Source organism: Netta rufina, assembly GCF_964035555.1.
Source record: "Netta rufina genome assembly, chromosome: Z".
Lineage (NCBI taxonomy): Eukaryota > Metazoa > Chordata > Aves > Anseriformes > Anatidae > Netta > Netta rufina.
The window spans coordinates 20949342-20976935 of NC_140126.1; the positions used below are offsets into that span (position 1 = coordinate 20949342).

Genomic DNA, 27594 nt, shown 5'->3' on the forward strand with positions numbered 1-27594 from the left:
CCCCCGTCCCGGCCCGTCCCATCCCGTCCCGTCCCTGCCCGGTCCCTGACCCCTCGGGGGACCCCCCCCTTCGTCCTCCGCCCCCAGTCCCGGCAGGGACAGCCGGCTCCGCGGCCAGGGGGGCGGTCCGGCGCCTTCCTCCTCCTCCTCCTCCTCGGGGGCCGTCCTCGTCGGGGGGCGCAGAGCCGGCCCGTGTTGCGGGCGAGCCGTGTGCGGGATGGGCACGCTGCTGCGGGCGGCCCTGCGGCGCCTGCCGACCCCGCGCCGCCACCGCTGCCCCCTGCCCGCGGCTGCCCCCCGGCCCCTCGGCAGCGGCGCGGGCGCCCAGGGCGGGTGAGTTTGTACCTAAAATGCCATTTTGTCATGTGCATCGTCATGCATGCCGCTAGCAGCTCGGAATTCCGAGCGCAGACGGGTGAAAGATCAGTTAGTTACACATTAGATAGCTTTCTGCCGGAGAGGCTGAGAAAGCAAACACCAAAAAGCTGCGTAGAAGGAGTGGGGAGATAAAATTAAATGAGTGTTGATTAACTGTCCCGATAGGACAGGTACTGTAGTTTCACAGTATTCTGCTGCAGTAAAAGGTCTGACCTTGCCCCGCTCATCGAAAATGTTTTAATTTGGATATTTATCCTGATACATTTCCTGATCTTGGCTTGCTGCTCGGCCCTCTGCGGAAGGGACGGCCGAGGGGGGGTCACATAAGATGGAAGCGAATGGGCTGCTCGGGGTAACAGTGCTGAGTTGTGCTGGCTTACAATAGTTGTGAAACCACGTTGTAGCAGGTGTAAGCAAGCCATTGAGAAAAACCTGCCACCATAATGCTCTGACTTCAGCAAAGCAGAACACGTTAAGGTACACAGAACTTGAAAATAAGAATTAATTTTCATTGTTGGTGAATGCTGACATATCGCTTTAAAAATGTGTCGATGAGCTTTACTAAGTAGTCATTCTTAAAAGACTGTGTTGTGTTGCACTCACACTTCCAAAAACTCAGATTTTGGCATTGTTTCAGGGGTACAGATTCTCATTTGAAAATATACTACATATAAGGGTAAATGGGACAAATAGCAAAGATTTAAAGCTGTGAGTGGAAGCAAACTTGCTTTGCAGTTTTTATTAGGCCCGGGTATGCAAAAAACCCTTTGGGAGCATTTACTTTAAAAGAAGATAGGAGTGAACAGGTTACTTTCTAAGTTAGACTTGCAGGCAGGGACCAAGTTACGTAATGACTGGAGCTGAAAACAATGCAGATGGGCAAATGTGCAACTGTCTTTCTGTAAGTGTCCATAACTGTTATTTCTTTTTCCCCAGTAAAGAAAATCCATCTCCTTCCTTGAAGAAAGACAGAGCAGACACAGTGATCATTGGAGGTGGCTGCGTCGGTGTGAGCCTAGCCTATCACTTGGCAAAGGCTGGCTTGAAGGATGTCATCCTGCTGGAAAAATCTGAGCTCACTGCAGGATCTACTTGGCATGCAGTAAGGAACATTTTGTTAATCTCTCAGATTAACAACAGTTTATCTAACGGTGGTGGAAGTTTCATTACCCTTATATTCCCTGGCTTTCCAGAGATTGTCTTGGTTATTTTATAGATGTAAACTTTTTAGCACTGAGCTCTGTATAGACCTGGAGTGTGAGTTTTGAAAAGTTGGTTCAGCTATCCATAGTATATTTTCCTAGAAGTTCATAGAAGTTGGGACAAATATTGTATTTTGAAATTACTGGAACATAACTGTTAATACTATTATATGGTTTTGGCAGCTAAGTGGACTTAGACTTTAAACTTCAGTTCAATTCAGATTTTTTTAAAAACAAATTTTGATGTCATAAGTAATCTAGTTTATACTGCAGACTTTACCACTGGGAGTGGTTTTAATACCATTCAAAAAACAGAAATGTGGAATTTGGCATTATTTTATCCTTAATTATTTTTTATATGTGTGTTATTTTGAAAGAGGTGGTTAAGAACCAACATCAGTGCCCAGTTCTCAGAGAACATGACTGTCTCAGCAATTGATTCTTATTAGAGACAAGAGCTTTCTTTCCTACCATTACTGACACTGCACAAAGTCTTGGAAAAGCAAAGCTGACAACTGTACATTGTTGTTTTGTAAGGCTGACTGTTTGTCTGTAGTCTAAGGAAAAGAACTAAAAAGACATACATGTAATAATGACAACTGGGGACACCTCCTATAATAATGCTAATCACATGGACATAGTGGTGCATAGCATGCATGTATGTAACTACATATTTTGTATGTGTCGATGTCTGGAGTAGGTAGTGTTATTAAATAAAATAAAACTTGCCACAACACTAGATGCTTTTTCTATTCATTTCCAGCTATGCTCACATGGAGTTAGGAGAAAGCTATCCCTGTGTGTAGTAATAAAAGTGCATATAAAAGCAACAGCTTGCTTTCTCTGGGACTACTCTGTTAATACAATAGAGCATTTATGCAGTGCTTACAACTAGAATATCTGAGTGACTTTTAGGAACAAAGTAAGGAGGATGACTCTCATTGTGTTCTGTTTATATTCTCACACTCTTCCTACAGGAGAAAGCCTCAAGTTTGAAATATTATAGTGCAGATGCTTTGTGGGTTTGGAGCCTTAAAAGAGGATGTTAGTAAAAAAAAAAATATTAAAAAAAAAAAAAAAGCCTGACATGTATGTTTATATTTCATTGTACTTGCTTTTCAACAAACAAAACAGAAGAAAACACACTTTATCAAGTTAGGAAAAACAAAATCAGTAATTATACTTCCTTTAGCCAGTCTTACCTCAGCTGATGCAGTTCAGAATGCAACATGGTATATAGTAAGTGTCAGATCATACATCTTGTGTAATGAATCATAATTAGGAAGTGTTCAGAGAAATAATTCGACTTCAGCATAAAAGAGAGTCACAGACTGAGTTCTATCTACCCAATGCATATACAGAACAATATGTGTGTAAAAAAATAATCAAATCCCCTCATTGAATATGAAAACAACATCATGAATAGGGGGCAATTTGTTTCTAATATTTTGTTGATATGCTCTCTCACTCTAGCTTATTGCTCCTAACTACGTAAAAGCAACCTCTCCTTCAGTATTTTTGCTTGTTCATTTTTAGTGAACATAAGGATGGGGCACTGGGTGAGGAACTCTGTATAAAGTCAGGGAGGGACCACAGTAGAGAAGATACCTGCACCAGGCTTCTCAGTGGGCTGCCTTGTAGTACCTGCTCCAACAGTGTGGGGTGATGAACACAGAAAGACACCTAGTTATGAGACAGGTTAAAAATGAATAACTACTAAATAAAATACACGGTATGCTAATACTCTTCATTGAATTCCATATTGTAGTGCTGTGTGATGAAAAAATTGCTGTTTCACATGATGAAAAAGATCAGAATTGTGACTGTCAATTCTTTATTGCAGTAGGTACTGTTCATTTATCAGTGGTCTTTTCACTGGGTATAGATGAAAATGACATGTATAGTTAACATGTCATATGGCACATGGTATATTGCCTGCGGCCAGAAAACTTGAGAAAGCCTGGTTCAGATATTGCTGTACTGTACCAGATTTTCCCTCTTTTGCAGTCCAGTAAGTCTTGCCAGCATTCAGGATCACATTTCATATAGATCGTATTCCTGCTAGTGTTGCTGCTAAAACTTTCTTCCACTTCTGTGGTCTGAGAAGAATTTGTCTGACTCTCCTTTTATTGAAAGTATTTATTGAAAACATGACAGAAACCATGCACATTTTTGTATTAGCTATGAGAATAACAAGAAATAATGAGCAGATATAAATAAGAGAGTAAGTGCTGCTAACTTTTATGCCATCTAACCATGACAGAGTAGTGATTATTATATGTATGTAAACTAGGTTAAGACTTAGACTTCATGAACTTTCAGGGTTCTAGTATACTGCTTGTCAAATCATTTGCAATCTCACCGACATTCTAAGGACTGAACAATGCATATATAACTCACTCAGCAAATATTTTTTTTGTATAGTTATTTTTCAGCAAGGTGTTTTCTAAGAAAATGTGTGATGTATCATTATTATGTAATACTGTTTCGCGCAATGTTCAGTTGATTTTACTGCTAATGGTTAATAAATCACAGCACAAGACAAATAAAAACTTGTTAACGCTCAGTCAAACTTGAAATAAGAGTGAATGTTGGTAGTATCAGTATTAATGCCATTTCCTCCAGAATGCTAGTTTAATAGTAAAGTAAATATAAAATCTGAAACAGATTGGAATAGAAGGAAAAGAACACATGAAATATTCAAAATATATAAAAAAAATAGTCTATAAAAATGCTTTAAAGTCTTTGTCGATTTTCATAGCATAGTGGCCATTCTACAGAAAATTATCTCCCCTGCTCATGTTCATATAAAACAACACAATCTGTCTCACAAAAATAGAGCAAAACTAAGGGCAAATCTTCATATATAAGAACAGTCCACCCTGAAATTCAGGACAAGAGGTGGATGTCTTTAGCCTAGTTTAGCCAACTAGGCTAAAGAGAAAGCTCATGGCAGAGTTACAGGAATTGGAAGCAGGAAGAAGCTGCAAAGAGGTGGTTTAGAAAAACTGAATGGGCATGCAAAGAGGATGCTAGAATAGCTAAAGCCCAACTGGAGTTAAGACTCGCAAGGAACATTAGGCCAACAAGGTCTTCTACTGCTACATTAACAGTAAAATGCTGAACAAGGAAAATGTGGGACTGCTGCTGAATGAAGGGGGTGATTCAGCCACAGTGGACACTGATAAGGCTGAAGTACTCAATGCCTTCTTTGCCAGCTTTCACTGACAAAGTTTCACACACCTCTGTGCATAGAAGCACAGCTCAAGGAGTAGAGGAACTACTAGCAGTGGACGAGTATCATCAAGTCAGGGATTACTAGGAGAACTTGACTCACAAATACATTGGAGCAGATGGGCTGAGTCCAAGAATGCTGTCGATGGCATTGCAAGGCTGCAGTTGTATCATTTTTGAAATACTGTGGAACTGGGGGAGTATCCATCTTTATAAAAAGCCAAAGGAAATAATCAGTGGAGCTAAAGGCCAGCTAGCTTTTCTTTGGTTCTTGGAAAAATCATAGAGTGAATTTCAGATCATGTATGAGCTCATAAAGTAGCTTGGTACAGTTGGCATAAAATTTTGCCAAGCATAAAATATACCTGACCCAAACCAGTTGCTTACTATCTTAAAATGACTGAATGTGTGGACAATGGGAAAGCAGCTGATGTCATGTACCTCAACTTCAGCAATACATGAGACACTGTCTCCCATAATATTCATGTGTTCAACTTAAGATGTTGTGGTCTGTATGGTGGGACAGCTAGATAGTTAAAAAAAAGACTGCTTGGATGGTTGGGCTCAGAGGGTAGTGGTAAATGGATTGTACCCCACCCAAATGTTGGAAACGTGGAGTGTCACAGGGTCCTTGGACCCATCTTGATTAATATCCTTATCAATAATCTGGAAAATAAGACAGAGTGCATGCTTGTCAAGTTCACAGTTGACACCAAACTGTGGGAACCAGTCAGTGTAGCAGAAGGCAGGGCTGCCATGTTGAGGGACCTGGACAGACTGGAGGGATGGAATGAGAAAAACTTCATGAAATTTAGCAAGGACAAATGCAAAGTATCGGAATATTTATCCATAGAGATAGTGCACTCACTGTCCTTGGAGATCTTCCAGATTGGAGAAAACCTTGGGCAACCTGGTTTGATCTTGTAGTTGATCCTGCTTAAAGCATGAGCATAGATATGGACCTCAAGAGGTCCCCATTCAGTCTAAATTATTCTGTGTTTCTATTACTTTCATTTTGATATAGTCCAGTCAGGTTATATTTGTCTCCTAATTACACTTCTGAAATCAGAAACAATCTTCATGAGAAGCCAAAGGGCACTAAATGTGTTTAGATTTTTTTTTTCTTTATTTAAAAAAAGTCAGAGATTAGATTTAATTATTGCAATTAAATGTACTTGAACTTATATGGTTTTATAGCCAAGTTGTAGGTGATTTATGCTTCATTTGGTTAAGATGACTTCACTAACAGTGGCTGCTAAAATGGAATTTCCTTACATCTGGAAAATATATTGCTACATTTGGAAAAACAACAAAAGACCAACCAGAAAATGTTTACATAAATGAAAAAGGACAGTAGAAATAATATGTGATGGCATGATTTCCAGGCACAAGTAAATGAATTACCCATAGATTATTGTAAATGGCTGAAGAAATGTGAAGACTTCAATGCCTAATTTATATCTTTATTCTCTACACGTAGCAAAAAGGCCTTTAGGACTTATTTTTTTAAGGAAACAAGCAACTTTTAATTACAAACTCTTTACTGAAGCAGCCTTGGGTTTTAGTTTGAGGAAAATAAAATACAAGTGTTCACAACAGCATAAAACCACATGTAACAAATGAGGTCAAGTGCACACATTGTCAAATATCCAGTCTCTAGACGATATGATGATGATATAATATGGTAATAAAAAAAGGACAAACAATATTTTTTCCAGATTATTTATCTATCTCAGGGACTTCATGAAGCCAGCAATAGTTTTCCAGAATATTTTTGTATCTCAGTGACTTCCTGAATCCAAGGGGCTTGTTTTGCATTTAATGTAGCCCTCAGTGGATATTTTCCTCCTCCAGATTTTCATGATCACCTTTAAACTTAAAACATTTGGGTAATGAACAATACCAAACATACTGAGGGAACCAGAGGCAAATTTATGAATAAAATACCATCACAAATGAAAAATGTGTCATTTCACTCATTTGGTATGCTATGATATTGTATATAAACATTAAGGCATCAGGAAGATAAAATTCATATGAAGAAAAGTAGGAAAAACTGACACTATGCACAAAGCTGTGCAGTCACTAATGCCAGACACTTCTCATACTCTGAAGAGACTGAGTATTTGTCATCTCAGGCAGTGAGTGACTTAGGAATCATTTATTTATTTGTTTGTTTGTTTGTTTTTTTGAGGGGCATGGCATTTGAGTGGAAACAACTTGCTAAGTGCAATTTGAAGCTAATTTTATCTGAAGAAAAAATGGGTCTTAAATGTGAAGGTGCAACAAGAAAGATGAGCCACAACAGGCCATTGTTTCAGAAAATGAGAATGTGTAATGCATACAATATATGTTGTTAATTATAGAGAAGAGCATTGTTAATTACAGAGAAGAGTAATGTTTAATAGGTTCTCAGCAAAATTAAACTAGATTGAATCAGAACCTATATTTATAGACCACTAACTCTTAATTTTGTTGTTCATATATATACATGTACAGTTATTAAATTATCTTTAAAAGTTGGGGCCTTAAAATTACATATTTGTTGCACAGAGACATTTTGACGAGTGAAAAATCAAGAGTAGTTGATGTGCATTCTTAGTAGGCAACTTGAAGGAAACTATCAAAATTCTACTACGTGTGTTACTTTTCACCTTTAGATTCTCTGCTCTTTTTATCTCACAATGGCAGTGAACTGAATGGTGAATTTGGGTGTCTAGCTCCCTTAACTGTTTTTAAAAATCTTGTACTGTACATTTGTTCTATTACATCTATGTAAGTAAATGAAGATATTATATATAAATTGTGTTCTTAGTTAAAACAAACATTAGGTATGAATAAGCTTTATTTAGTTAGCAAACTTGTCTCTCTATAAAAATATTTAAATCAATGTAGTTACTGAAAACTGAGCCTGAAAATTGAATGTAATTTTTCAGTGCTGTTACCTCACTTCGAAGAAGGGCTTTAGTGAGATGTCAAATTCTAGAGATACGAAGACATGTGACCTAACTTCTGTAAGACTTAAACTCTTAAATTAAGTCAGTAAGAATTAAACTTCCTTCAAGTGCTAAATATCTGCACTTATGAATGTCATTAGATTGATGAAGCTGTCTATAGTGTTGGGAGGTGAATAGTTTCCTTAAATACAGGAAAGTCTGTAGTAGCTTCTTGATATTACAGTTGCATGAACCCAAAAGGGCTCATCAGCTTTCTAAAATCAAGCCTAACAAAATGATGTGCAAAATTCATACACTAATTTTTAAAGCTACTTCAACAATTGCAGAGGCTGCAGTTGATCGAGGACTAAGTAATGTGTCACTTCCAAAAGATTTGAAACAGACAACTGCATAATTTAAGGAAGAAAGGAAACCATAGGAGAGGACAACTGCAAGAGTATCATGAGCTGACAGATTTGATGAGAAAAGACAGGTGGAAAAACATATGCAGAGAGAAGAATGCCATAAGTAGGGAAAGGGATTTGCTTTTATTTTTGTAGCACTTGGCTCTATACATGTGTTGCTTTTCTTTATAGTATCTCAACAGTTCACTTTTGAATGATAGTTGGAAGGTGGGAAAGACAACACTCCATTTCTAATTGTATTTCTGTGTTGTTCTTATTTCTTAATTGAGGCTGGTTTAACTACCTACTTTCATCCTGGAATAAACCTGAAGAAAATCCATGCTTACAGCATCAAACTCTATGAAAAGCTGGAAGAAGAGACTGGGCAGGTAATCTCCTTAACTTTCTAAGTATTAATTCAAATCAATCTTACAAATAGTCTCATAAAAGAGTTGACACGTTGTATGTGTTTGTTCAGGGTTATCAATAAGTCTCTCTTTATATTAAAATATATTCTGCCTGCATAACTATACTGAAGTCTTGTGTTTAATCAGTAAATATTTTAGATAGCTTCTCAGATTTCTGTAAAGTTTAAGAAGATTGTTTTCATCAAACATCTCAGAAGCTCAGCAGACTGAGAGTCTGCAACTTTATCTTGCTCTAGGAGTTAAAATAGCATCAAGGATCTGGAATGAATGGATTGATTATGATACATTCCTGCTTTAAACTTGTCTGCTTATAATTTCATATGATATGATGGTCCGTACTTGAGAAGATTGCTGTAATTCTTCCCATCCCCTTCAGAGACATGTTTTTATTTAGTGACTTAGGGAATGGGTATGCAGAGAAACACAGGAGTTGTCTTCCTTATCTGGCAACATTCAGCCACATAGATTTCATTCACTATGCTCTGCTTGCTTCAGACTGCAGCAGAACCTCCGTGATCCTTGCAGTACTAACTTAATAATTGTCACAAAGTGCTTTTTTCTTCATTCTGCTGCTCTTATCTACAGCAAGATAAAACACTGCAGCAAATTATCATTGTGAGTTCTGCTAAAAGACTTATACAACCCTATTAATGTCCTGTTAATTAACAGAGAAAAGATAAAATACATTATGTATACCTGAAAGTGAGGATTCAGTGTTTAGCTGTATAAGGATTTCTGCTTTATTAAAAAGGCAAAAAGGAAGGGGGTTGTTCATTTTGTCAATAGAGTTGCTACGTCTGTTAAGTTTATTCTGCTGCACCTCAGTAGCAAATTAAGTAGGTGATAAACTTTAATACAAATTATTATATATTTATTTTCAGATGTATCTGATAAGTTTGAAAGTGAGTCCATAAATTCAGACATTAATCAAAACTTAATAAAATATGGCATTCAATAAAAACTTTTTACATTTCTTTTGAAGATAGCATGTATTTACTTGGGAAGCCAATTAACTGTAGGAGTTTAATCCTGCTCCTCCAAGGGCACCTAGCTTACACTGAGTCTTTTTCCAGTCATTTTAATGGCAAATTTCTTGTGGAATAAGAATAGCATAGGAACATGTATTTATGGAGATAAGTAAAAGTTCTTACAGTATTTCATTTTTTCTCTTTGTTTTAGGCTGTGGGGTTTCATCAGCCTGGCAGCATCAGAATTGCTTCAACCCCTACTAGGGTGGATGAATTCAAATACCAAATGACTCGAGCTGGTTGGCATCCAACAGAGCAGTACTTAATTACTCCTGAGAAAGTACAAGAGCTATTCCCCTTATTGAACATGGATATGGTAAAAAACATAATTTTATGGAACAACTTCCATTGCATTTAAATGTTGGTCTACCAGGTATTTAGATCCTGTTCCATTTATAAAAATGGTATGAGAAATTCTTGTATTTCAGTGGAAAAATATATAAACTAAAATCTCTTGTGCGTTTTAGTGAATACTGTATGCTATAATATTAATATAATATTAAATCAAAATTATAATTACATCTGAGAACTGAGGAATTTTGCTTCCTTAGGACCACTATTAAGTTGGTTAGCTGTAGCCTTTATAATGTGCTATGTTTTCAAAATTTGTTTGGATTTGAGTCCTTAACGTTTACTCAAGACATACATCACATTCAATAAATAAATCATTTTTGAAACAAAATTAGTTGACTTTTATAAATATTAGTTTCTTTCATTTTGTGTGATTTTACCTCCACATAGGTTTTAGCTGGCCTGTATAACCCTGGAGATGGTCATATTGATCCCTATTCTCTCACAATGGCCTTGGCTGCAGGAGCCAGAAAATACGGTGCCCAACTGAATTACCCAGTCCAAGTAACTAATCTGAACCCCCGATCAGATGGGACATGGGAAGTTGAAACTCCGCTTGGAGTAATTCAGGCAAAGAGAATTGTGAACACTGCAGGTAGGATTTAACATCATCAGTTGTATACTATTCTGATTTACAAACTAGGTGACACTGAGGATCTGTGCAGATTTGTGCGGTTTACAGGAATAAGTATATGCTTTTGAATATTTGGTTTGTGGTAAAATATACTCCGTGCTTTTTACTTTACATTATTGTGAAAATTTAACTCTTCAGATAAATGTCCTTGTCTAGGCATTAATAATATTACTTTCTGGCTTGTCTCCAGCAGTTACTACTTAGGCTGTCTTGTTAGATTTCAGAAGCAGAATAGACTCTTACTTGTCGGCAGTAAGTGGTGTAGAAGAGACAGGTTACTGTCTGTGAATGCGGTCCTCTAAAATATTATGAAAGCTACTTAGGAAGGGATATGGGATGTACAAATGAACTAGAAATATCTTCACTGGTTTTGTTTGTTTGTTTGTTTGTTTTCAGAGACTGAGGATTTGCAGCCAATAAGATAATTCTGCATATTTCAGCATTATCTTCTCTAAGATTTAACTCTCCACTTATCATTGAAAGAGCAGATTTTTGTTATTTGATTAGTATTTTAAACACACACTTTGTTTAATAATAAATTTTTCCACATAATAAAAATTTCCAAACTCAAAGGAACTTGTATTTACATATGCAATTTTATTCTTCATTTTGTTAAAGAAGCTAAACTGATGTTTCTGCCTCAAAAGTCTTTCCAACAGGATTTGATTTTGTTTTCTCAAATGAGTTGATAGGTCTAGGAAGCAGTATTTAAACCAAACTTCACTTATTTTTATGCTGCTTTATACAAATTACAGAAAATCATAGTACTGGTGAGACCATTGGCACCTCCCACATGAAGTGTGCCAAAGGGTTCCTAGCAGAAGACTTTCTGTTTTCAGTTGTTTGAATATTTTCTGAATATTTACAATTTGGATAAAAGTTTTGCAGACACTGACAGCCTCAAACTGAATCGTATCTGTGTTTTTGAAATAGTCTTTCATACATCCCATCCCAGTGAATAACCAGGTTTCAGCTGGGATGTGTGATGACTCCAGAAGACTTTTTCTTCTTCAAATGGGATGAGCAAACTGAGAGCAGGGATATATAATCATTTTAATTCCTTTCTACATATGTGCAGTGGAAAAATAATAATAATAATAATAAAAAACACCATGTCTCTAATGCAAGGCAGATAAAATGAAGAAGTTGAGTGAGAGAGGTACTGTTCTTGTAGGTGGTAGAACAACCATGGCTGGTAGTTGGAAATAATGAGAGAGTTGGACTGGAAGGGGAGTAGAGTGGGAGAGTGAAATGCTTGGGAAAGATGCCGGGAGGTAGCTGGGAGCGCTGGCAGCAGGTGGAGAGCTTAAATGCTAGAGGACCTGCTGAATAAGGAAGCTCAGGCTGGGAAGGACTGTGGTGATAGCAACAGTTGGGATGACACTGTGGAGGGAGATAGCCAAAAAGGGTCTGACATGTTTCATTATGGGAACTGGAGCTTTTCTGGGCAAAAAGATTAGAAAGAATATTTGAGGACTGGTTGTGGGTGAAACTGGAATTGGAAAATTGAGGCTTTCTGAGCTGTCTAAGGATGGAAGACTGTCAGACAAACAAGGAAAAAGGTGGATGGGAGTGGATTGGAAGGAAGGTAAGGCAGATGGGACAGGATTTGACAAAAGAGGAAAGTTGACTTGCATGTGGAGAGAGGCAACTAGATGAAAAAGTATTGTAAAAGAGTGATTGAAAAAGAGCTTGAGACTGAGATGAAAAGCAGTTACAGGAAAAGCAGGGGTGGGGAAGGGAGGAGATTGGCACAGGGAGAAGTTTGGAGGGAATGGGATAAAAGGGTTATGCTCTGGACAGAAAAATTGTATGTGCTAGGTGACCCACTTTCCATGTCTGGAATGCAGAGAGTCCTGTGTTAGATCATTCTAGGCTTTCAGTAAAGACTGTGAAACACACTGAAAAGTGTGCTTTCTCATCATATACCTCCCATGTACTTGTGATCACCTGCTATGGCTGCTAGCCTTGCTAAAATAGCAGGGGTCTGAAAAGTTCACCTTGAGGTTCTATGCACTCTCATGAGCTGTCATGATGCCAATGTAGTGCAATATAACAATATTTTGGAGAGAAAGAGGACTAGATAAGGAGTTCAGTATGCTTGTTAGAAAGCAAGCAATGACACAGACTGGGAGACCAAATTAAACTAATTTTATTTAGACCACTAAGTCACAGAATCACAGAACTGTAGGGGTTGGAAGGGACCTTGAAAGATCATCAGGTCCAACCCCCCTGCCAAAGCAGGTTCCTCAGAGCAGGCTGCCCAGGTAGGCATCCAGACAGGCCTTGAATATCTCCAGAGAAGGAGACTCCACAACCTCCCTGGGCAGCCTGTTTGAATGCTCCGTCACCCTCACCGTGAAGAAGTTCTTTCGCATGTCAGTGCAGAACTTCCTGTGCTCTAACTTCCAGCCATTGCCCCTTGTCCTATCCCCACAAACCACTGAGAAGAGGTTGGCTACATCCTTCTGTCCCCCACCCCTCAGATATTTATGTACATTGAGGAGATCCCCTCTAAGTCTTCTCTTCTCCAGGCTAAACAGACCCAGGTCTCTCAGCCTTTCTTCATAACAGAAGTCAAGCACTCATAAGATGAAAGATCAATATTCAGATTGTGTATGGACTCACAGTTCATGGCTTTTGGACATGAATTATGGGACAGCATTCAGATAAAAAATCACAAGCTCTCTTACTAATAGGATACTTGCGTCATTTGTTACACAGGATGGATTTATTAGTCTGGAAACAATTCAAGATTATGGCATGGAGAGACAGGGTTTTCTTTTGGCATTTAGACCTCTTATTTAGGCCCCAAACTTGTAGGTACTTATTATTCCAAAACATTGCCTCTACATCATGTGTACAAAGTATCACAGATGTAATTTATTTATTTTTGTAGTGTAGTTGTCTTTCCTTGGCTTATGTATCAAGTAGACATTAGGCAGAGTTTTTCAGTAATTGCTTTTCAAAGTCTATTTGTAAAAATTAGAATGAGCCCTTACGAAATTTTCTTTTTTTTTATTTTTTAATTTTTTTGATTTAATAACTTATTAAACTAACAATACGTGGCTAACTGTTCAGCCAAAACGAACATTTGAAGCACGTGTTGCTTAACATTCTGGCTAGGGATGTGAAATTAATACCGTATAACCAATATATTTTATAAATGTTCCCTCAGCTAACATTCATTCTTCTTCTCAGCCTTGCCTCATTCCACTACAGATCATGACTGGTATAATTCAGAGCTCATATTTTAGGCTCGTGTTGCAATATGAGTAGAGAAGAATATATCAGGAGGCTCTTCACATTCCCTCTTCTTCCCTCATCCCCCAACCGACATCTGCTGTGGAACTGGAACAAACTAGTTTCAACCAATCTTTAGCTGTTCCTTATGTGAGATTTCCATTTTGGAAGAAAGCAGATGCCTAATAAATAATCCCTGACATAAATTAACTGGTATTGAGCCAGCTAGAGTGATTTTCAGCCTATTTATAATATAAAGATTGATTAAATTCTGCAAAAATAGTGAATTTAGTTTATTTATACAATATGCACGTGCATACATATACACACGTGCAGGCCTGTGCACAATTCATATACAACCGTTTATATATATGTAGTGGTGGAATATTTTCTCCTCTTTTAAAACACAAGAGATAGTCAGATTACATAGTTCAACAGTTACGCTCAGTAATACCACCAGTAAATATTTCAGCATCAGATGTTTGCAATCTCTACAGTTCTATCTTTATAAACGTCCTTGAGATATAATTCATGCCTTCATTTATCTCTTCTGTGTGTGATAGGACTTGACATCTGCTTCCAATTAGAATTTTGTTTTAGAGAACATATTCTTTCTTTTGTCATTTTTGAGTTTGTAATGCCTTTTGCATATGGTTCAAAAACTTTAAACAAAGAAACTATGACATATTTCATGTAGTAAATGCCAGCTGTTGTTATTCTAACCAATTAAATAAGCATTTAGCCTAAGTATGAATATATATATTTTTTAGAACTATGGCATTTAAATTTGATTTTGAGCATGCCTATAGTATTTGCTTTTAATTCAACAGCAGTTTAAAATCAGCTGTGGCTGTGCTATACTTCTGGAAACTTAATGGTTAAGAAACTTGATATTATTTTGGAAGTAAGTTTCAAAGATCTAAAATTGTCTGCCATTTTTATTTTCTCTGAGGAGCTTGAATATTTTTACTCTAATGTTTTCCCACTAATTCTGTTTTAACATGTAAGCAAAACAATGAAATTACTAGGAGTGCATTTCCGGAGTATTATTTCTTTTCCAAATATCTCTTTTGAGTCTAAAATTTTTGGCAGAAAAACAGTGTATAATACTATATTTTGTGGATTATTTTTTTTTGCTACTTCACCTTCTTTTCTCCTGTATGGATCATTAACTGACCTTACCTTAAAATAATCTTCTTTGGAGTTGACGTGGAAATACACAAATTAAAATAAGTTCCCTAAACAGTAATTGTAGTTGACTAGTCAATGGCCTGGACTTGGTAGAAGGGGGACACTGTACATGAATGGCTAGCAAATGAGAGTAAATACATTCATTGCATTCGTACTTTATTTTTTTAATTTTAATTTCTATTTTTTTAATGGTCAACTCTAGGTCCCCTTAGCCTATGCTTAAATTCAAATGTGTATTTGTCATGTTTAATTGAGGAAGCCCTTGAAGAGGTGCTAGAAATTCAACTTCATTAGCATTTTTTGATTGTTCTCTATATAAAGGAGCATAAATCATGTTTCAGTAGTTTTAAAAGATTTTTTGAATCACTGCATGCTACGTGATCTTCCCTCAGCTAATTTGACCAACATAAAAACTATTCTGTCAGTGAGTCTCCTCCAAGTACTGAGGATTCATTTAAGAAGCAAAGTCTTACATATGATAAATACAGTACAACAGATACCATTTTTTACCATTTTCTGGGCAGGGGCTTTTAATTAACCAAGTCTCTCTGTCATGATCTTTGATATCATTCTCACTTGCTTTACCTGTCTGTTAGCAATTGCCAGCTGATTTATCACATAAAACCTTGTTCTTGGATTTTTTTTATTATTATTGTTTTTAATGTGGGTGTTAGACCCAGAGTCTGGCTTGTGTGCAGGGAATAGCTCCAAGCCAGCACAGCCCAACTCATCTTTTCTAATTACTCTGGTGTTAGCCCATGTCAGAGATGAGAGGCTGTATTTCCAAATCAATGTCAACTAACAGCACTGTCTGGGTACTCTCTATGGGAGAAGGTGCCAGGAGTGGTAACAGGTCTGGTGGGGCATGGGCCTTGCCAGCCAGGGCTCTGTCCTAAATGCCATGAAGGAGGGAGTTGGGCTGACCCAGGACTGACATTTGGCATCCAACCAGAGCCCAGGTTTCCAGACTGATTTGTGTGGAAGAGGCACAGGCAGCCATACTGACAAATCCAGCCTGCAGACAAGGCAGGTTGAGAGCAGGTCTGGTGACAGTAACCAGGGTCAGACACTGCCCAGTGATTAACAGGCAGGTCCATGGTGATGAGTCTGGGGTGAGGCCAAGCTGGGAAGTAGTCCACGGATCAGGGTCTGGATCAATGAGGGCCATGGCCAGGCACGGGCATGGTTGTGACACAGCTGTAAACAGGCACTCCTCCGATCAAACTAGCTCAGACTGGTACTGATGTCCCTGAGCTGAGCAGAAACGGGGCTTCAGGCCCCATGGGGAGGTGTGTGGGTGAAAGTCCCAATGGGGCTGCTCAGGACTGTTGAGGCTTGTTAGTGCCCTCAGGGCCCTGAGAGCTAAAATTTAGCCGGTTCTTGGAAAAGGTAGAATTGAAGAGAGAGGTAGGAACCTCTGGGTCTGAAGCCAAGTAAGCAGCAAAAAGGAAAAAATAAATAAATTGCATGTTACGCTGGGCATCCTTGAGTGTAGGGCCCAGGAGAAGAGGCAGCTGTGTAAGTGGGAAACCTTGCTAGAGATAGTTTTTCATTAAATTGGGAGTTAGCTGATTACACAGGAACCAGTCTGAAATGCCTCCTTTTCCTGGGTGGCATACAGCACATAGCCTTTTGTTTGAAAGGATAGCTCTTCCTCATCTCCATATTGCCTTCTCCCAACCCTTACTTCTGACCCCATAGATTTCCCTGAAACTCCTGCTGTTTGACTTACCCCCTTCATTCCCACTTCTGAGACCTACATTCCTTCTTACAAAGAGTCAGGAGAGTGATGTTAAAGAGTATTCCAGTCTCTAAGAGCAGCTGCCATTGCAGTCGATTGTATCTGCTGGATTCTCTTATCTATATGCTCCGATCTCACAGCAGACTTGAGCCATGATGCAAAGCCCTAGCTAATAAGTCTGGCAGAGATAAATGGCTTCTACTTCTTAGCTTTGACATTGATACATCACTAAGTGAATACGTCTTACCAGGTGCAAGCAGCTAGTCTGCAAGTACCTTAACAGAGAAGAGTTAGGCCTTCTTTAACGTATGCTTAGGATTTTACATGTAGGACCTTGAGCAAGCTTTAGGGACAGGGAAATTGGTGCTTACTTTTTCTGATCACAGCATGTATCAGAACTTTTAATTGGACACCTATGGGAGGGTGCACTAACTACTTGCCAGTAGGAACAGTTAATTGATTATTACATGACAGGCATAAGTAATACAAGTTAATGACACATGTGAAAAAGGAGGGAAACTTAGATTTTTGGGATTAGCCAGCTGAAGGTACTGCCTTGCTGTGTTAGGACTTGACTACTGTATTGGGGAAGCACACTAGCTCTTTTGGTTGATAGTAAGAGCCTAGGATAACACCTATAATATGAACTAATTTATTCTGCTTGTGTTACTGATTTTTATGCATTACAGTCCTAGTTTAATGAAATGAACTATGGGGTTTGTGGAATTGATAATTAAATTCCTTTCTGAACTTTTAGAAGCCTAATTCATATTTTTCCAGTTACATTTTTGAATAACTGTGAACTAGAGTAATATATGGTAGCATAATTAGGAACAAGAGCATGAAATTATGGAGTGAAAATGATGCTAGATAGTATGAAAAATAGTTTTAAAAGTGAAATTGTGTAAAAAAATTGTCACTTTCCACAAAGCACAGTGCTTCTTGAAAACGTTTTGCTGTTATTTTCCCTTAATTGAAAGGAAAATCTTTGAATGTTAGCGTGTTGTTTCTTGTCCTCTGTAGGCTTCTGGGCTCGTGAAATAGGCAAGATGATTGGCCTGCAGCACCCTCTTATTCCTGTCCACCATCAGTATGTCGTGACAGCAACCATCCCTGAAGTGAAAGCCCTAAAAAGAGAATTACCTGTGATTCGTGATTTAGAAGGATCATATTACCTAAGACAGGAAAGAGATGGTCTTTTATTTGGTCCATATGAAAGTGAAAAGAAGATGAAGCTGCAGGACTCTTGGGTAACAAATGGAGTCCCACCAGGTAATTAAGTACATTAAATCTTTAAACTCAATAAGCACTACCATATATTTTAATATATATAAATCCCACTATGTCATATTGCCTTATATATTGGAAAATAGAAAACACTTGCAATGTAGGATTGCAGTGGAAAACTTTTTTCAAAGAATAGCTGTGACATCTAATATTCCAAATAAATAGAAATAAAAAAGTAATATAAAAAAAGGCTATTTGAAATAGGCACAAAATATACATCTACAACATATTATCTTACTCTCTGAACAGGTGTCTGTGTGTAGCGATTAAATCCAATCACTAAATACACATTTTTTTCATTTGAATAGATTTTTATTATATTTTTAAGCCACAGTTCTCTCCAACATACTAACAAGGGCTTTGAATTTTTCTCTGTTCCCTTGAAGACAATGCAGTTGGCAAAAAGGAACACAGATACACCAAAGGAATGGCTTAGACAAAATACTGTGCTCGGATATAAGTACAAATGAGCTGTAGATTTGTATAGAATTTTTGTACAGAAAAATCCCAACCTTAACATACTGATGATTATGAAATTAAGTACTGTGCTATACCTAGGCTCCAGCTTTACATTCACTTCTTCACAGAAATTCATCTTAAGTGAATGGTCATGATGTTTAAAAAGAAAAAAAAACAACCAACCAAACCAAAAACAACAACAACAAAAAACAACAAACAAACAAACAACAACAACAACAACAACAAAAAAGAAAGTGTTTCTTAAGGAAGAATAAATCAATTTATATTCTTGGGCTGTGGATTGCACTGTCTTATCTTCGTAAGCTTTTTGTCTCCACCAGTGTCAAGTCCTTCTACAGAGTCATGTTCAGTAATTCTCAGAGCACAGGCTGAAGGCTGAAATGTATCCAGGAATTCACAAAATGCCGTGGAAGAAATAAGCTGACACAGGCAATATCTTTCTTTCCCTCCTCAAATTGTTGCCATATTGAGAAAAATAAATGGGTCTTATTAACACAGATGAAGTATCTGTGTTTCTCCACTTCCTTTCTACTTCATTGTTGAATTTGTGTGACCTTAGGGTTAAACAAATATGTATAAAAGACAGTGTAACTGCAGTGACAGTAAACTTGATCCTGCAAGTAACTAAGGTTTTATGCACACCATTTTTCTTAGGTAGGATAGTATATGCTTGAACATACTAACTGAAAAATTTTGTGTCCATTTTATAAATTTCATAACTGTGATTAAAATGTAAGTATTTTCATTGTATTTAACAAGTATATAATGGCTCAAATATTTGTGCAGGTTTTGGAAAAGAACTTTTTGAGTCTGATTTAGACAGAATAATGGAACACATTGAGGCTGCTATGGAAATGGTCCCAGTTCTGAAACAAGCAGACATCATAAACACAATTGCAGGTCCTATCACCTATTCTCCAGACATTCTTCCTATGGTGGGACCACATCAGGGTGTAAGAAATTACTGGGTAGCTATTGGTTTTGGGTGAGTAAATTTATTTGTGAGAATTTTTGTCTGTTATGTTATTAAAATGATAGTTATCGTGAACTTTGCTAAATTTTTATGGATTTTTTTTTCCCTCTTTTTTTTTTTTTTTTTTGTACCTATATAAAATATGATTGGAAATAATCTTAATAACCATTACCCACATGTTATGAACTTATCCTTCTCTCTTTCTTCTTTTTCATAACTCTCACAATTCTTTCAATTTGTGTCCTCCTTTTGTTCTGGAGGCTAGTATCTGTGACCCTTTATGAAGCAGCAAGCAGTGGGTAGGACTTGGTAATGTCTGTGGAGCAAGTTGAAGCCGTGAAAGTGCTGGGCTTTGTAGTACACTTTCCAGTTTATTTTGTGGATCACTTTCAATTACATTTTGTTCAATACTTTTTTTGGTATGCAGAAAATGGTGTCACTGAAATTGTGGCAGGAATGATTGTTACAGGAAGAACTTATAATCAGAAGTAATAACTTTCAGTGAAGAGTTGAAGGCATACTAAGCATAGAGGACTGCAGGCACCATTGGTGACTTACTGCTTTAGGGATATAAACAGTCATAGTTCTGACTGTTGGAGATTGAGCTGAGCAATGATGTTGCTGGGTGTTGGAAGAAAGCAAATGAAGAGGTTAGTGTGACAAGGTTAGTGTGATGAGGTTAGTGTGACAACAAGAATGGGTGTTTTTCTGATGTTATCTATTCTCTCCTGCCCACTCTAACATTTATTTTGAGTGTGATTTGCATCTTATATACTCTGGCCCCACTGAAGTCGGTGGTAAAGCTCTTACTGACTTTTCTTTAATTGTCTCAATTTGCCTGTTTTCTCAAGATGGATAGAATGAACTGAATGCAATTCCAGGCACATGTTATTGAACACGTTCTGTTTACACTGCTTTTCCAATTGCCTAATTTGCCGTTCAAAATCCAGCTAAGCTTTTTCCAGTTTTCTTTCAGTCCAAACCAAACAAACCCTCAGATCGTAAGATAAGGCAATATCACTAACATGCTTTCCGAGGCCCTCAAAATAAAAGGGTTTGGTAATTTTGCAATGATTCATTGTGAAAGGTGTTCACCTTTGCTGCTTGGATTGAAAAAAAGAACCAACAAAATTGTTATCTTTTAGTAACATTTGCAGAACTTATAGTTACAAAAGTGGTTTGCCTAGTCCTAGTTCACCAGAAAGACTGTTTAAGTTCATTACCGTGCTGCCAGACTTTGGAACCTGTTTTCCTTCTTTTGGCATCAATAGGAGCAGAATTAAAGTTCCATGTAGGAATAACCAGAGATCAGTGTTATATACTTAAGTTTCTTAAAACAATTTATTTCAGGAATTTGATTAATCTCTAAATGTGTAGACACAGGTCGCAATTATGTTGCTGTCATTGGATTGCTTTGTCTGCTTTTCAGGGACTTTTGACTCTGTTCTGCGCTTCTGCCTCACTGCAGTGTTTCTGCCAGTGTTGTAATTTTCTGTGTGCATTAGCAAATCCTTATCTCACAGTCAGCTAGCAGGGACATTGTGACAGAGGACTTAGTGCTGTTAGTTTAGAGGATTTTTATTATCTAAAATTAGCAGCATGCTAGACATTTTAATGTGCAAAGGGGTTAATAAGTATAGTTAGCAGGGCATGTAGCACTGTTTATTATCAAGGTTGCTCAATGCTTCCCATTTAAGACTGTTTTTGGTTACTTATAGCTTTGAAAGTGTTAACAATAAGCTAGATTATTATTTTTTGACCATATTTGGTGTCAAAGCAGTGTAAGCTTTCAAAATAATGAGATTATTGGAAGATATGCCATTTTGCCATGTTCAGTTTTTTGGGGGAAGTCATTCTTTTGAAGAACTCTAATCTGCTCATTTGCTGAGAATGAACTTCATGTTTGGCAGAAGTGACCTTTCTCCTAAAGATATGCCTTTCTGCCATTCTTCACAAAATCTTTCTGCAAGGCCCATTCACATGCCTTCAGAGAAGTTACAGCTCATAAACACTTGACAGAGATTCACTAAGTCTTCATAAGTTATATCTACAATAGTATTCTAAAGCCAGAGACTGAACAGGATTTTTCCTGCAGAAATGGGGTAGAAAAATGGCTGAACAAAGTCATAAAAAAAAAAGACCATGGTGTGCAGGGACTTAGATTTCCTAGGAAAAAAAGGAGTGGAGTGAAAAGTTTCAGGAGCCAAAAATTGGTGAGAAGCAATGTATCACAAACCAGTAAGACAGAAGAACAGGAAAGGGACAGTGGGGAAGACCACAGAGCAAAACAAGGCTGGCATGGATTGAAAGGAGAGAAGAGCAGAGTGCAGTTTGTATTCACTTAAGCACAATTTCTCTAAATCTTCATATGAAGACATGGACTCCTAAGCTGTACCACTCTTTACAGCAGTAACATCCCATCCCACCCCATCCTATCCCATCCCTGCAAACCACATATATCATTCCTTCTTAGAAGAATGGCAGTGGATATATTAATACTATCAGCTCTCCTTATCTGAGCTGATGAAGGATTTGGGCACCCTGGGTAATCAGTAACATTTCTGATGATGGAGGCCCAGTGGGGAGCACACACGGAATCAACTAAATGAGCAGAGACAGTGCTGAAAAGCTCTGCAAAATGTGGAGACCAGTCAGACAAGGTGCACTGATCCACCTGATCTAGCAACTCCACATTGCAGAGCTGCCTCCTGGTCTGTCTTGCTCCGAAGGTTACCCTGCCATCCACTCAGTCCTCAAATAAACCTGAAAATTTCCACTGCATTTCATCTGTTTCCATCCACAGTCATGGAATGGTCTCTGTGCTGTGCTGACTGTAGTGAATGGTGCAGAGAGACTTGAGCTGGCTAAAACTTCTGGAGCTGGTCCTGAAGGCGTCATAGCTATGCTCACAAAACTTGCACACATGAATTGCCCAAGTGAGTAGCCTAAATTAACACCAGAAATGGCTAGTTCTTCTGTAGTACTTACAGAGTGGCAGTTGACAAGCAGTCATCCCTTCTATATCAACTGAGGTGAGAATCTGAAGATTTCTGCTGGATGTCCTAAAGGACTATGTTTTGCAGAACTGCTTCATGCACTCAGATGCTTGATATTAATTTTATTAAACAAACAAACAAACAAAAAGATAAAAAACTGCTGTATCAAACCAATATCATGAAGATCGTGAAGTCAGGCATTCTACAGTTAGGAAGTGCCAGGACTAAGTGCCAGGACCAATTCTTCTTATGCATATGCATTAGGATTAAATAATTACATTCTATTTTTTTCATAAGATCTTGGACTGTTTAATTCAGGGCCTAGAATTCAGAATGCAGAGTTGATGAGCACCAGCTCAAGTTTTGGCGTCACTATTCAATGTGAGTCTCTGTGATTTAATTTTTTCATGCTAATTTAAACTTAGTTTTCCATTGGCTTCATATTTCTTCAAGATTTTTCTGTTCTGCTCATTGGAGCATGTCACAAATAACTAATAATTTATTTTCACGTGACAGAAGGGTACTTAGACACTTTTTTAGACACGGTAAACTAATTCATGGATATATTAACATCAGAAGTTTTAAAACATTTGTTATTAATAATTATTTGTCATTAACCATTTCAATGTATAATCTTAAATGCCTGTAATTCAGCATTACATAGTGCTGTTTGGTTGCATGTATATTGAGTGGTGACATACACAGATTGCAGTACACTGAAGCTCCTTGTCTACCAGTTGTCCAGTTCAGCTACCTCGTAGAAGCATGTTTCACGCATAGACTTTTCCTTTTGGGCATCAAGATGTTGAGCATTTTGAAAGGTCAAATTATGTACAAAATACTTAAATAAGAAAACCTCTGATCTATCATTTCATATATGAAATGATAAGTACTTTTGAGTTCTTACCTTTGCTGTGTGGTATGGTTCCTTTAATACAGTTTTCTAACAAGAGACCTCCTCTACTGACTGATGCTTCACACACTTACTAGGTAGAAACAGGACAGGCTTTTGCTACAGACTAGTAGCAGAGCATTCCTACTTGCGTATTTTTTTACCATTAATGTTATGGAACCAGTTCTCTCTCGTAGCAGAGAACAGAGAAGGCAACTCAAGTAAGGAAAGGCAGCTCTCCATTCTGGCACCGCTGCAAAAACGTCTCCTAGTCTCACACCCAGTTCCACTACATTCTCTGATTTTCAGTGGAGCAATATAAAAAGTTCTTCTGTTACTTCAGTTTCTTTAAAGCTGCTTGGTAATGCTGTCTGCTGATTTTTGGTGCTATTGTTCTTGCCACTGTAATATAAATCTTCACCATAGCTGCTATAATGTCTCATTATGGTTTTCAATTCTGAGTCTTGTTTAATTGAATCTAATCAACAAAGAAAAGGTACTTTATGGCTAGAAAGTTTATTTATGGGTATCAGAAGTTAGACAACTTTCTTTAGCATTAACTGTTAACATTCCTAGACAAGATTATTAAATTCTGAACTTCAGATAAAGAAAGAGTTTTCTGTAATCTTTAACACCATAACTGTCATACTTTAGTGGACTTCTGCTATAGTGGTGCGGTAGAAATATCTGTCAATAACACATATAATCTTGGAAAACAAGACAAAATAGAACAAACAAAAAAAGAGGGGTGAGAGGTGGAATAGGAGATGTATTAGTAATATGAGCTAGTATTGATTTAAAAAAAAAAACAAAAACAAACAAACAAAACACACACACACACAAAACATAGCACTTGAGGACTTTTTCTGTTTTTAAGGTATGGCATTATACATGCTGGTGGCATAGGAAAGTACCTGAGTGACTGGATCCTTGAGGGGGAACCTCCATTTGACCTGATAGAATTAGACCCTAATCGCTATGGAAAGTGGACCACCACAGAATACACAGCAGCCAAAGCAAGAGAATCTTATGGTTTTAATAACATTGGTAAGAAGATATTTTCTGAATTGTGTTTATATCCTGCAAATGAATTCCAGCAAAGCCTGCCTCTAGGTTTCTCTGTTTATATACATGTTTTTTATGCATTCTGTCCTGGTAACATATTTATTTTTCTTCCCTAGTTGGTTACCCTAAAGAGGAAAGATTTGCTGGGAGACCAACAGAGAGAGCTGGTGCCCTCTATGATTTGCTGAAGTCAAAATGTTCCATGGGATTTCATGCAGGATGGGAACAACCTCACTGGTTTTACAAACCTGGAGATGAGACTGGATATAAGTAAATGAAATATTACTTTTTTTTTTTTTTTTTTTTTCCTAAGAAATTGTCAGCAAGTGCAAGCTGAGTTAAACTTCAAGGAAAGCTTACATTTATCGTTCATTTTTGCTAAAAGATATCTGTTCGGTAGATCTATTATTGTTTTTTCCATAGTTTAGAATCCATTTCATTCTGATAACGCAGACACTGCAAAACACAGATCGAGTTAACCTGTAGGTGTTCTAGAGATCGGGTGTTAGAAAGCAGCCTACCTCAAGAAAGAGATAGAAAAAAGATGTTCAAAAATCTATCAAAAGAGATTTTTTTTTTCTATCAAAGAAATAGAAAAAAAAAAAACAAACAAATCCGTACTTTCTCCCTTGGTGCAGTATAATGTTTTCACGAAAAAGCTCGTTTCTGTCTGTATAATTCTCAGGAAAGGAGAAGTTCAGTCTTCCTTCCTACTTTTTTCTTTCTTTTTTTTTTTTTTTTTTTTTTCTGTGCCTGCCTACATGCTTACATCAGGGAGCATGCTGCAAATGTTTTCCCCAGGGCTACTGTAGTTCCAATCTAAATGAGGCTCATAAAGGAATAAGGAGACACACTCTGCTGTTGAGATATAAAGCCTTTGACACCTTAAAAACAAATAAATGATTCAGCAACGAAGTATGCTGTAAATTCACACATGACAGACTACTACTTCTTCCAACATTTGATGAGTTCACAGTTTATTACAAAGTGGTTGATAAAATATCAACCCATATCTTTTCTGTTGTTAGAGGATTTAATAATTAAGCTATATTAGTCCAAGGAAAATATTGTGCAAGCTACCTACAATTAGGAGAGTTGAATCTTTTGAATGGTTTTTAAACTGAAGAAACTGAAGACTACATTTTGCTGAAAAGAGCACAAAATGGCCAAATTGTGTTTTATGTTTATAATGCTCTGTTTCAGACCCAGTTTTCGTCGCACAAATTGGTTTGACCCAGTGGGTCGTGAGTATAAACAGGTTATGGAAAGAGTTGGTGTGATTGACCTGTCACCATTTGGCAAGTTTAAAGTAAAAGGCACTGATTCTGTTAAGCTGCTGGATCATCTATTTGCAAATGTTGTTCCAAAGGTAAATGGGATGATGATAACTGTTTTAATGTAGAATTTAGACAAAAAAATAAATCTGTTTCAGAAATGGAAAATGAGACATAATATTGTCATAATATCTTTCAGATACCAAGCACTCAGGTCCTTTGGAGAAACTCCTGTGTCAGGAGGTACATTTTACTCAGTTAAGAGCACAAACAGTGGAGTTTGTACTAAAACAGTCCCAAGAAAAAGTACCCTTTGACACAAATCGTTGAGTCATAGAGTTGCTGATGCTCAAGGGACCTCATTCTCATCATATTGTCCAACCTAAAGCAAATCACCTTGACCTGATTACTTAGGACTATGTCCAGATGTTTTTTTTTCAATATCCCCAATGACGGAGACTCCAAAACATCCCTGGGAAACTCATTCCAGTGCTTTGTCACCTTGACATTAAAAAAAAGTGTTTTCTTAGGTTCAGACAGAACTTCCAGTGTTTCAGATCTTGATATAAAGAGGACCATAGGGATGTAATTATTTAACAATAATACTCCCAAGCTACTCCCATACAAGAATAACTCCCATGCTAAGAATAGCATGGGAACTGCCTGCCTAAGACTGTGCCACGTTATGGCAGCTTTAAGTAGCAGAGGATAGCAGTGGCATGTGCTCTTGCCTGACCATAGAGGGATTTTGTATTCTTCCTGGATGGCCAAAGAACATTTTTTATAATGTGCTCATGCTTATTTTTTACACCCCTCATACTTACTCTGTTTTATAGCTACCTGCCTAGAGCAGGCAGGGTTACAAATATTCAGCATTTTCATCTTTCAGACTCACACCTGTTCTTTCTTCACAAGTCTGACTCTGCTCCAAGATCCTCAGAATACGATCCTGTTCCCAGAAATGGCACACTGACAACATAGCTCAGGTTTTTGATTCTTGCTCCTCAGTTCAGTCCTCAGTTTGTTTATGTATATATAATATACATTTATATTACATATTATATTTGCTATATTTATATTTATACTAATATATACAAAGTGCCTGCCACCATCTTGATAACCACTCTTTGGAACCACTCTCATGGCAGGGGTGAGAACAGGAGCTGGCCTGTAGTACCTCAGCACTTCTGTTTCAAAAAAATAAAAAACAAACAAACAAGCAAAACCAACAACAAAACAAACAAACAAAAAACACAAGGCCTTGCTGCCAGCCTCGCTGGTGTTTAATAGTGCTACTCCACCAGGTTTGGAGGGAGACCTATTGTGAATGGCAACAATTTGCACTGTGACTTGTCCAACTTTGCTACAGAACAGTGCAAGTGTCAGAGAAGGGCAGTGGAACATAAAGGCTCAGACCTGCTACCAGACAGGTAGTGCTCCATGAGTCCTATTTGTCTTCCTCCTTTGTCAACCACTCTCACAGAATGTCTAACTTCAGAGATACACATCCAGCTAGCAGATTGTTCCTTTCTGAAGTAGGATTCTGTCGTTTTAGCACAGTTGTGTGTTTTTTTTTTTTTTTTTTTTTTGCTTTATTTATTTATTTTCTCCGTGTAGATTATGGTTTTATCTGCTTCAGATAACAGAGGAAGTAAGTATAGGGAAACATTAAGTATACTGAGACTACAGTCATGGAGGTAGATATCTTCTTAGAAGTCAGAGCCAATGGAATGGAAAGGCTATACACAAGAATGGTGTCCCATAGGTCTGGCAGAAAAGAGAACTTGAACTCCCATATAGTCATATATTTTACTGTATTCATTTTGTGATAGCAGTATAGATTGATGTTTGTCTTTC

General features: G+C 37.5%; 1 protein-coding gene across 1 annotated transcript in view; it reads left to right on the forward strand.

Annotated features, from left to right (window-relative positions):
- Positions 1-247: 247 nt before the first annotated feature.
- Positions 248-27594, forward strand: part of DMGDH (dimethylglycine dehydrogenase) — a 46862-nt gene continuing 19515 nt past the window's right edge. The window contains exons 1-10 of the mRNA XM_084304762.1: positions 248-333; positions 1315-1480; positions 8445-8543; positions 9762-9926; positions 10352-10556; positions 17794-18042; positions 19324-19522; positions 24276-24445; positions 24580-24733; positions 25667-25832. Coding sequence (XP_084160888.1) covers positions 9837-9926; positions 10352-10556; positions 17794-18042; positions 19324-19522; positions 24276-24445; positions 24580-24733; positions 25667-25832 — 1233 coding nt within the window. The 5' untranslated portion in view covers positions 248-333; positions 1315-1480; positions 8445-8543; positions 9762-9836. The remainder of the gene's footprint in view (positions 334-1314; positions 1481-8444; positions 8544-9761; positions 9927-10351; positions 10557-17793; positions 18043-19323; positions 19523-24275; positions 24446-24579; positions 24734-25666; positions 25833-27594) is intronic.